Consider the following 12,604-nt stretch of genomic DNA (forward strand, 5'->3'; position numbering starts at 1 on the left):
TGTATCGTTTTTAAACGTTGATTAGAAAAAAAAAGAATCCCTAAATCGATTCAAACAAAAATTGTTATCAAACGCTAACTTCTCTCCCAAAATTCTATAAATCGATTGAAAACAAAAATCTAAAACCCTAATTGCCGACGAAAATAACATGAACCCTAGCGTAAATCCATAAATCAAGAAGAGGACCCTTCCATTTACCTTCGATACCGTCGAGAACCCTTCGAATATCCTCTTTCACCGACGAGAACCCTTCGATTGATCTTCTTTACCGTCGACACCAATATCGCCTTATCGCCTTCTCTGATTTTTTTTCCCGTCTTCACTCCAAATGAGATGAAATCGCGAAACCCGTGAAGAGAAGGAACCAATTCCCCTGCCACGTCAACAAGGACTAACCAATTTTAATTAGGACTCATCCTTAGCTTATCTAAGGTAAATAATGTTATTATATTGTTAATAGTTAAGGATTAACACCTAAGGACTGAGTATAAACCGCCGTTGCGGTTGCTCTAACAACATCCAAGTTTACGAAAGACGGACCATGAGGGCATAAGGAATGCTGAGGGCCCCACAAAAACCACTAAAATCGGTCCTTAAAAAAATCATGAAATAAGGATCGATTTTGGAGTGTTTCTTGCACTGTTCGCGGGTCTCATTTACACAGTGACGATCCGCGATTGATTCTCTTTTTAATTTTTTTTTTTTCAGACCAAAAGAAAAGAAACTTTTCTAAGATAGACCGGTTTCAGCGTTAAAAGATGGTCTGATGAATCTTTCATGAGTTGGTGATGCGGTTTCCGTTTCTTCTCCAGAACACTATAAATACTAAAACTAGACATCGCTTCTTCACCAGTAGAATATTATCTGTTCGCCACTGTAATAGAATTTGAAAGAGAGGTATTGTTTCTAGTAACTTATATGTCGTACTGAAAACGCACTTGACACTATTTTAGCTTCGTGTTGGTGAACAAAAAAAAAAACTTGGTGTAAGAAAAATGCGACATAAAACATGAATACTAGAGATATTGTTTAATCATTCTTCACAAATTTACATATGAGATTGAAAAAAGGAGAAATAAGGGCGCGCATGGGTCAGCCACCGAGTTCTCTGATACTACCTCTCTTTTTTTCTTCTAAATAATTCATATATATAAAGGACAATTAAAGATGGGTGAATTACCGCCGTTGGATTGAAATCTTCCGATCCGGTCACACGCCTGAATTAATGGAGAGAGAAGCACGAGATCAAATCCCTCCCAACGCGCCGCTGCGTTCGGGAAACGCAACAATCAGCGACCAAAGCCCATCTACATAAAGGACACGTGAAATTGAGATGGTGAAGCCATCCCTCTAAGCACCGCTTGTGGAACACGTGTCCACACTCCAGCTTCCTCACCTCCTCTCCTTCATGCAGCTTCGACAGACACACGACGCAGTCTGAACCGTCTTCGCCTGCGCTCCGGTACGAGGAGAGCCGGTTCAGGCTCAGCTGATCGGCGAGGACGATTGTGTTGGCGAGTCCCGAGGCTATGATGGAGCCGTCGTCGAGGGGGAGATTAGAAGCGGAATCGCAGGGAGGGAGGAGGAAAGAGCGGAGACGGCTGAGGAATACGGCGAGGAGAGAGAGGAGCATGAGAGGGAGTGAATCGGAAGAGACGTCGCTGAGCTGACCTTGTAGCCCCATCTTCTTTTCTTCTTCGTATCATTTGCTTAGCTCATTTCCAGTATATATATATAGCTTTCTTGGCTTAAACCTATTCACCCCTTTTTTAATTCATCGATAAATGGTTCAATCGGTAATATTACAAACTTGTTTTTAAGATTTTAAGTTTCTACTAAATAACACAAATTAAATTATAAGCTATGGTAGGAAAGCGTTTGATTATGTTAGATTTAATATATATTTCACCTAATAATTAGGATTGTAACAAGATTTCTCATATCATTGTGTAACTACAGCTGTATCTATCATTTTCTTACCACTCCGATGATTATTATTATCTAATTAAAACACGTATAAACCCACAAATACCAAACTTTTATGCACGTGTTATGGTATGTACTATATACAAACCACTGTCGTAGAAGATGTTTTTTTTTCTCTTCATATTTCAACCTCCTCTATTGTTCTCTATTCAGAACAAATTGCTGAAGTGAAAAAAAAAAGATTTTGCACGATCCTCGCTAAGTTGTTGGCTCACACCACCTTCGATATTTTATTCGTGATGATAACGAAGCAAACACATGATGATAATGAAGGAAACTTAAGCAAAAGATTGAAGAATAATTAACATCATTACTTAGAATAATGGCAAATGGCGCTGTTAAGTATTCACAGGTTTGCTATATAAAATACAACTAGATCTCTTGATCCGTGCAGCTGCACGGAGTGCATGTTTTATAGTACATACAAACTTTAAAAAGCAAAAAATTTAACGATTCCATCTTTAACTACTTTTGTTTATTGGTTAAACTATGTATTTTATCATTGTGTCATGTAACAGAAACGTCCGTAAAATGTTGTGAGCCATAAATATTGTAGTAAAATTTTTAAGGGGAGCGGTAAAATCGATAACATTTCAAATTATTTGATCAGTTGAATAATCAATATAACATTGACCGGTTTTATAGTTCATAAAAAATTAAGGTCTGTATGTTGGGTAATTATGTCTCTAGTATTGTATATCTGGTTTTTTTTTTTGAAACAACTATATGTGGTTTATACATAACTCTAGTGAATTTATATGGTTTTGGGTTTGTATGAAATGATATTCTTATGATCAATTATGGTTTTGGGTGTGTATGACTTGGTTTGATCTCTAATCTCACGTTTACATCTTATATGTATGTCATATTTCTTGTTTGATTAGCATTGGACCAGCACAAAAACATGTCTAAACATATCCCATATATATTAATTGAGAATCATTAAAAAAATTGTAACCTTAAGTTTGTATTAATTAAAAAATAGTCTTGCTTAGGTGTCATTTGATTAGGCTATCAATTTGGCTAACGTGGCATCATTAGAATCAATTGAATAATTAGTAAGTCCAAAATCCAATTGATAGGAAAACTTATACTAACCCAAACATAAATGTATATAATAAATTTAATATTCTCTCATTAACTTCAATACAAATAAAATTGTTTGCGACATATAATTATGGTCGCCCAAGAAACATACGGTTTGCCCCAAAAGTATGCTTATATAATATTATCTTTTATGATTCACAACAATTTTTTTCATTTTGGATTTAATACAGTGCAAACAATTTTATTGTAATCATTTGTTGTCGTTTTCATAACGAACGCATTCCCACATATGATTCTTCCCACTGATTTTTTATGATGAGTTATTTTTACAATGAGTAAGGTTCTTCAATAAAAGTTTTTCACCATTATGTATACCAAGTTGTCTCAAATAATTTAAGAGTAATGTTTTGTTCAAAACTCAACACATACCAACGGATGTTATAGGTTCTTTAACGGTCAAACTTATTTTCACGATATCAGAGACGATATGATGTGTTATAGGTTTTAGATTTCAGAGACAATGTGGTATAAGTTCTTTAGAGGTCAATTTTTTCTTTAAGCAAATCATACAACGACTTAGAAGTGAGTGTGTTTTATTCAATAGTAACTTTTCTAATTTATTTATTAAACCAAGTAGTAAACAATGAAAATTGTATAATATGGAAGGAGTGGATCATTGATTGTTATATATCCGAGTATAGAACAATGAAATATATTTCAAAACAATATCAATGGGCTCTATAATTATTATATGATTTATACACTGTTGATTTTGGTTATGTGGCATTGAAATTTCAATTTAACCGAACCATAAATCAATCAAATAATTTCAAAATATTAATTTTATAACGAAAAACAAATTTTCATTAACCGTGTTACCTACTTTTAGAATTAGTGTGATTTAGGTTGGTATATATATTATATATATTATGTTTTTATCTATTAAAGAAAAAAATAAATATATAAAGCTTAATCAAATAACTATTATATACATCGAATATATTTGCTCGACACACAATATTTCTGTATGACCTATATATGGGAATTTATATTGAATACTAAACAAACTTTGGCTCCAAGTTATTGCCCAAAAAATCACTGTACCTAAGGAAAGAAATAATTATTAGGTTGCACGACAGTTAAAGCTATTATACCTTCACCTTAACCTTAACCTAACTAATAATCTTATATAAATTATTGGTTGTACTCCAACGATATCATCATCATTCGATGTAATCATATGTCTATCAGCGACAACATTTTGATGTATAATAATTTACATAAAACTATACTACTATAGTTTGATTTGGTAACATTGTAAAAACCAAATAGATATTATTTCTAGAAACCGTGGTGTATAGATATGGTTTCATTATATAAATCGATCAAACCATATAAACCGAATAAACTGATTAATTAAAATATAGTAGTATAGTTTTATGTAATTACATAATATAGTTATATACATGTAGTTTATTTTATTTATATGATCTTGAAATTTAAGACGTTAATTTGAATAATTACATTTTTCTTAAATTTAGTATATTACTAATCATTTTTATTTTCTTCTTATGAATCTATAATAACTATAAATTATTTAACAATTATTTTTAATAGTTAAATATAATAGAAAAACATTCTATTTAAAATTATAGTAGTATTTAATAAAATTGATTTTTAATCATACAAAATTAAATTGACAAAATGTAATAAAAGATAAATATAGTTTAAGTTTTTTTTGGTATAAACCAAAAGCCGACAGTATATAAACCGAACCAAACCAAAATAAATATGGTATCTAATTTTTATAAACCAATATATCGAAAAACCAAACCATGCCAGACTAAAATTGAATAAACCAAAAACCGACAATATATAAATTGAACCACACCAAAAAAAAATATGATTTTAATATGGTGTCTAATTTTTATAAACAAAAATATCAAAAAACTGAGCCGAGACCAGACCAAAATCTGGATTAAACAACCATATTTTGAATATATGATTTTATGCATGTTTCAACCCAAAGCGTGGGTCTTATCCTAGTTACAAAATTACAGGCCTATTCGTGTATGTTTGTTTTTTATATAGACTCATTCGTATAGTATATGTAGATTTAGGAAGTTAATTATAAAATATTAAATTAATACATTGCTATCAATGTTTCCAAACAATTTTTTTTAAACTACTATACATGTTTTCAAACATATCTAAATGGTACTTCTACTTTAATAAGATAGATTATAAGTTTAGGTTTATAACAAAGAAAAGAAAGTGGAGAAACACAAGTCTCAGTTTTCGCCGTTCAGACGATCTTGAGAATCCACCGATTGATAAAAGATATATAGCACAAGTTGGGATTAAGAAATTTGATTAACACATTAACTAGGCAACTAACAAGACCGTATCATTGAAGCATAGTAGCTACTAGCTGATAACGAAATGCTATATGGGACTCTGATTGCAGAGATTCAGCAGACTATTAGGCTCAGGTTGGATCCATTGGCTCGATGACAGATAGTTCCACTAGGTCAGCTTTCAGTGTTTGCTACTTGGTTATCAATTTTTGCCGTTTGAAGTTTTTGCAGGTTTTAGTAACGTTCTTTTAGGATGGAGGAAGTTTTTTGTTAGCAGTTGGGCTGTGTAAGCCGGCTAAGTTTTTTTTATGCACAAAGTCCAGTTTTTCGGGCTCGTGATTTTTCTTTGTAAATTGATGATATAAATAAATAAGAATAGTTAAAAAAAATGCTATATTGGGCAAAATTTAAATAAAGAGAAAATCCAAAAAGGGAAGGTTTAAAAGCAATAGACGGAAAGGATATTTTGTCTTGTATATCGTAATTAGCAAGGTTTATTTATTGGTGGTGATCACCTACTCCAGTTATCGTGTGGTGATAAAACATTGAATAATAAAGTAATAATACAAAGAGCATCTCTTGTTTTTTTCATACTTGAGGCAGGTAATGCAGAGGCCATTCATTTCAAGCATATGATGTGGCCAAACGGAAGCCATACAAGTTTAACAAATGATGCTGTTGAAAAAGGCAAGTCGCACTCCTAGCTGAAGTAATCAGACAAATAATATCAGATGGATCCAACTTGGGCCTAGTCTACATCGGTATGGGCTTAATTACTTTTGTTTTGCAGTACTTGATGGCCCATTTTGTTGTCAAATATCTTTGTTTAGAACACATTGAAAGGGGTTATTTTCTCATTCTTCTCATCTTTCAATTTTTGTTGTTTGCTTATTAAATAGCTCGAGTAACTTAGTTACATTATTCATGATTGGGCTGGTCATTCTAAAAACTGCAAACGTGACAAATACGCATATAAACTTGTTAACGGTGTTACTAGGTCAAATTGATTTTAGACAAGTTTATAAGTTTTAACTTGGCATGGGCGTCTGCCACTGCCGTGTCCATGGACATAACAAATATGCACAGAAGCCATACAACTTGTAGATATATTCCTTTATTGATATATACGGTTACTTCTTCTACATGCATTTTCTTGTTGAACATTTTTTTGGTTTTTTAGTGAAGTTTGGGTAATTTTTTTTATTCTACGAAATGAATTGTTAGTTTCTATTTAGGATTTATAAAAGTGAGTTAGGTTCTAGATAATGCAGCTTTACCAAATAGATTGGAAAGAAAAGGGATCACATGATAGTTGGATCTAACAAGAGGCAATATTAATTGGTGGTTAATGTAGCATTTCAATGTACCGATTGACAAACTTCTGACCTGAAAGCAGCAATTTATAAGAAGAAGATATGTTGTGTTATTGGTGGCGTTGCAAGGCAATTAATGGAGATAGTTATGCGATAATATTATATGTGAATATGTTTGTCGCATTTCTCGTCGCACTATATTGTTTTGTTATTCACTGAATTTGCGAGTGAAAATTTTCTAAGTTTGACCGGCCAGTGAGAGAGGAATCATTTGATTTCAGTTCTTGTATTTCATGATCTTTGACTGAGTGATCAGAAAACTTCGAAAACATAATAAGTATGTCATTAATTATCATAAAGAATAACAAACAAAAAATGACCAAATTCTAGGGGTTGGTGGTCTTAGCAATTAGGAGCATGTGGGTGGATCAGACATATATGCATATAGTAGAAACTATAATTAAAGTCGTCCGGACGGAACCATAAACCAGAATGGACCACTCTTGATGCTTGTCTTCATGTGCTAACACTTATACTTGAGACTGACTATTTTGAGGTTGTCCTTCCTCACATCATTTCTATATGTAGACCACACCTCCTTCTCGTTTTACCATTTACGTGAGATTAACTCGCTTGTGTAGTAATTCTATGTGTTACAGTTTCGTCAAAATCATAGTTCTTACAGGGTGGTATGCAACTTATGACGAAAGCATTATCACATCATTATTGCTGTCAATCAATATTTGGTAATAGCGATAATACTATATAGTTAGAGCTGTAATGCTTTTTATTCTGCCAATCATTACTACCTCAATGATTTCCGAATATCATCAAATCATTTATTCCTAATCCCTCTAATCTAATCCCATCATTTACTTTGACCCTAATCATTATTATCTCTCTCACACACACGTTCTTGTACTATTCCTTTACTCTAGATATATCTTCACTTTCGTTCCAAAGATTCCATCTAATATCAACTTCTTTTTGTTATTTTCAAAACCCATTGTTTATTATTTGTTAATTATTACTAGTGAAAAGGTTAAAAAAAAACAGAGAGAGAGAGAGAGAGGAGCGTAATGTTGTGGCAAGTGACCACAAGTGGCGTCTCCATCTGCATGTTCTTCTTATAAGTATGAGCTGTTTAATTTGTTTCTATTCAAATTCAACTTCTTCGATATTTCCTTAGTGTTTAAAATTTTACTCTCAGTTCTGTGATCTAAATCAAGAGGTAGATGCATTAGTTAGGGTTTCAGTTCTCTACATTTTATACGAGTATGGTAGAGTTGATTGTGATGACTTTCAGACTTTATGCATAGACATGTCTTATATCAAATACTATGACTTTCATTTCCCCCTTTTTGTATTTTTTAGTCATTCAGTAAAATAAAAAATAAATGATTATATACTAATAAGGGTTGTTATTCTCTGCTTCTCCGTTGTACTTTTGGGAATATCTGTCAAATCAATTACTTAAACAAGAAAATGAATATACTAACAACTGATGTGTTTTATTTGGTTGCAATGAAACAATCGCTTTAGTTATTGCAATTGTACATCATGCTCAAGCCATTAATGTTTGAAGTTATACTTTCCCATCGACCCATACAGTATATCATATATTCAGATTATATAATACTAGGGGGGTGTTCGCGCGGAATATTGTTTTATTGTTGGTAATTATTATTTTTCGGATGATATAGCTAGCTAATTATATGATCGTCTTTATTTGCTAAGAACATTATTTGATATTTTTATTATGTTATGTAGTAATAGGTGATATGCTAACATATTATGTGTTTGTTTTTTTAATAGTGTGTTGGTGTGGGTATAATAGTACCTTATTAATGGTGGAGTAAGTTTGTGATGTAATGCATATTGAATTTCAATAATTTTACATTTAGGCATTTGTTGAATTTAAGACTAATAGTTTCAGGGTAAAAATTAATATTTTTTCTAATTATTTGAACATTACCTTTTAAAGATGTTTTGTGCTCTCTTCCTATATTTTTACATTGAGCCGTCACAATCTATGCATTTCGTTTACCTTTCCGTTATGCTGTGATTCTCGCCATCACCGAAAAAAACTCACATATGTCCTCTTGTTTTTCCTCAACTTTTATCTCCTCTTTTTCCTTAGATTTCGGCTCATGTTAGGAACTGCATCTCCTTGGGTTGGGTCAGAGTTTAGTCGTCTTTGAAGTTGTTTTCCTCGTCGTTGGCTTACCATCGATAATCCCTTCTCGTCTTAGTTTTCAAGATATGGTTTTTGGTGATCTGACTTCTATATCTCGAGGACGGCTCCGCGATTGAATGATTTCGTTTTGTCTAACCTTCCATCTATGTTCCCCCATATCGTTGCAACTTTCATGGCTGCTTGCGTCTCTGTGACTCTCCCTTTCGCCATGTTTACCATTCCAGATTTGGATAGTGTTCTCCTCCGAATATACTCTGTAGATTTGGAAGATTGTTTTTGGTCTCAAGTCTGGGCTCTGGTTTCTCGGGGGTTGGCTTCCGTTCTCCCTCACTCAGGTTGTTCTCTTCTTCCCTTGCTTCCCTTAGTATAAGTGTGTGGTATTAGTCTCTTGGAGCTTTGGTCCCTTCTATCCAGAGTTTTGTGGTTCTTCACTTGCATAGACGTCTTGTTTGTGCTTGTTTAGTTTGTGAGGTGATTGTTACCTCTTAGCTGGTGGTTGTCCTTATCGTTCGTTATGTATGTTTCTTCCTGCTTCGTGGTGATTTTAGCCTTCTGTTGATTATTTTTCCTCTAACCCGCTTTCTTGGTTCTTTGCATTGGTATTTGATCACGCTCCTTTGTGTTCGAGTGATTGCTTTATCTCAAGATTAGCTTTCTACATTTTTCTGACTTTTGATTGTTTTGGCCAAGACACTCAATGATAAAGTGTGGTAAGTTAATTTTCGTTCTTGGTCGCCTTTGAGCTCTGGACCTTTATTGAGTTAGTGTTACTTTGGTATTTTTTTTCTCTATGATTATGGAGGTTTTATGTTTAGATTATATGTTCTGCTTTAGTTTGGTTAATATTAAGATAAATATATAGTTGTAAATGAAATAATAGAAAATAGTAAAAAAATAATAAAATAGCGAAAGTTTATGTTATTTTTAGCTATGAATAAATTAAATACTTAAAATACATTTTTTATTTTTTTACTTATTCTTTATTCGCTTTGTAATTTTTTGAACAATAAAATAGATTATCAAACTTCAAATGATGATAGTTAGTGTGAGAAGGATTAGATAGTGTATAATTTGAAAATAATGAACCAAATTGCAATAGTCTAAAAGAAGAAGCATCTAAAATGTAAAAAAAACAAAAAAAGATGACACATGTCAACAAACTCCCCCTTCCACATGTCATAAGAAGAGAGAAAATTCTACTTTATATATATAGATATTCTTTCCAGCCGGATCAAAACCTCAATCATGGTGATTTGTTCAAGGGTGAATTTGCCGAATAACCAAGTTTGCAATAAAAAGTAAGCCAATAACATTGATTTTGACATTATTAACCTAGTAACATTTTGCCCATAATTGAGTCGGTTATACTCTTTCTTTTGACAGGTACCCGGTGAAAAAAGAAGATTGTGGATAACATCATCAATTATAGTTATGGCTAGAAATGAGACACAATTATTATAATTCCATCGCGTAGTGGAAACCACACCAATCATTTATTTACCACATACTTATTTATTATAGTATGCAATTTATGATAGTGCAACTAAACTTTACTATAAACCTAGACTCATAAAGCGTGCAATTTATGATTGTGCAATTTATGATAGTGCAATTAACCATGCACAGTAAAGCGTGAATAAAATTAGAACACCTTTGAAATAAATTGTATATTTCATTACTTACTAAACAGAAGTGTTCTATTTAGTATAACAAAATAGTATAAGAGATCAACTCTATCTCAACCCCTAAATAATAAATTTTATCCCAACCCGACCTATTCCAAGCCTCTAAATACTAAACCCTAAACACTAAATCTGAAATCTAAATACAAACCCTAAACCCAAATACAGAATGTGTTTCATATCACCGAAATAGTATAGAACTCTAAGTCTCTAACTCAGCACACAACTCCTAAATGCTAAACCCAAACCCAACTTTTGAATACTAAACCCTAAACTGCTATCAATAAACTCAAACCTCAACCTACACTTTCCAAATATTAAACCTTAAATCCTAATCACTAAACCCTAAACCTAAGTATAAAACCTAAACCCAAATAGAATAAAACAAAATACATAGTATAGTACATATTGGTGAACAAAATAAAACATTTTTTTATTAATCATCAAATGGAACAATACATGATAGGGTCACTAAACTCAAACTTCAACCCCACTTTCTACATACTAAACCCTAAATCCTAATCACTAAACCCTAAATCCAAGTATAAACCCTAAACCCAAATAAAATGGAACAAAATATATAGTATAGTACATACTGCTGAATAAAATAATACATTCTTTATTAATCGTCAAACGGAACGATACATGATAAAAAGGTATAGTAACATACTATTTTGCATTACATAACATGAATAGCACATTCATAATACATATTACAACTCTTAATTACTAAACGCAAAACAAACTTTAAAATACTAAACTCAAATATAAACCATAATTATCATCCCTAAATCCAATTATTAAAATCTGAAAATAGTATATAATATTGTGTAATGTTAAACTAAATCCAAACCTAATTTTTGAATAGTATTGGCTCTAACCCAACACACAACTCATAAATGCTAATTCCATATCTAACTTTTGAATACTAAACCCTAAACTGCTATCACTAAACCCAAACCGCAATCCCTAACTTCCAAATACTAAACCTTAAATCTTAATCACTAAGCCCTAAACCCAAGTATAAACCCTAAACTCAAATAGAATGGAACAAAATACATAGTATAATACATATTGGTGAAGAAAATAACACATTCTTTATTAATCATCAAATGGAACGATACATGATAAATAAGTATAGTAACAGACTATTTCACATTACATAACATGAATAAAACATTCATAATACATATTGTTTTACATTTCTATTCCATACGCATAAAATAGAATAGAACACAATGTTACAAAAACTGTTCATCTTCTCCGATCAATTCAAGGACATTAACAGCGAGAAAGATATGTGTAACTGGCAACATCCAAGGGAATAGTACATGTAACCGCCTTGTAAACCGAAAAGATTAGGCGATTGAAGGAAGAGTTGACGAACCTCACGGCGGTGTCGTTTACGTTGTCGGCGACTCTATAGATTTCAGATGCGCAAAACTTTCCGTTCGTACCCAAGCGAGCCGTTACAGATAGCCATCTCGTAGGCAAAGCTACTCCAGAAATTGTTTTTGTGGTTACACAGCAAATCGAAAATGGAGAAGAAACAACTCACGTTGTACAAGGTATGTGATTTTCGTAAGGCCACAGTGTATTTGTGTTAGGTAAATATTATTAATTTAGTTTTTTTTTTGTCTACAGGTTTTACTAGTTGTGTAAGAGGGCATAGTAGTATTATTATATAAAAGATACATGGTGTATTGGTGTGTTAGGGTATTTGGACATGAATTATAATTTGTTTGATGGTTATACAGTCCAATTTCAGCACATGTAATTTTCTTATTTTTTGTTCGTAATTCAAAATGATATTTTTGACGTTTATTTCTTCTAAATTATAAAATTGTATTCATAATTTTTATTTGAGAAAAAGACAAAAATAGCACTAAATCAAGTTTTTGTTCCCAAACTAGCACTCAAGGTCAAAAGTCACAAAAATAGCACTTAATGTTTTATCAAAAGTCACAAACTTAGGGTTTAGAGTTAAAGGGTGGGGTTTAGGATTTAGGGTTTAGGGTTTAG

At 32.2% G+C, this 12,604-nt stretch overlaps 1 protein-coding gene across 1 annotated transcript; it reads right to left on the reverse strand.

Moving 5' to 3' along the window:
* Positions 1–1,133: 1,133 nt before the first annotated feature.
* On the reverse strand, positions 1,134–1,781 carry LOC106294018 (E3 ubiquitin-protein ligase RHA2A). The gene has a single exon (XM_013729639.1). It carries the CDS (start codon positions 1,682–1,684, stop codon positions 1,223–1,225), a length of 462 nt encoding a protein of 153 aa, XP_013585093.1. The 5' UTR covers positions 1,685–1,781; the 3' UTR covers positions 1,134–1,222.
* Positions 1,782–12,604: the final 10,823 nt, after the last annotated feature.

This window comes from Brassica oleracea, chromosome C5 (genome assembly GCF_000695525.1).
Source record: "Brassica oleracea var. oleracea cultivar TO1000 chromosome C5, BOL, whole genome shotgun sequence".
Classification (NCBI taxonomy): domain Eukaryota; kingdom Viridiplantae; phylum Streptophyta; class Magnoliopsida; order Brassicales; family Brassicaceae; genus Brassica; species Brassica oleracea.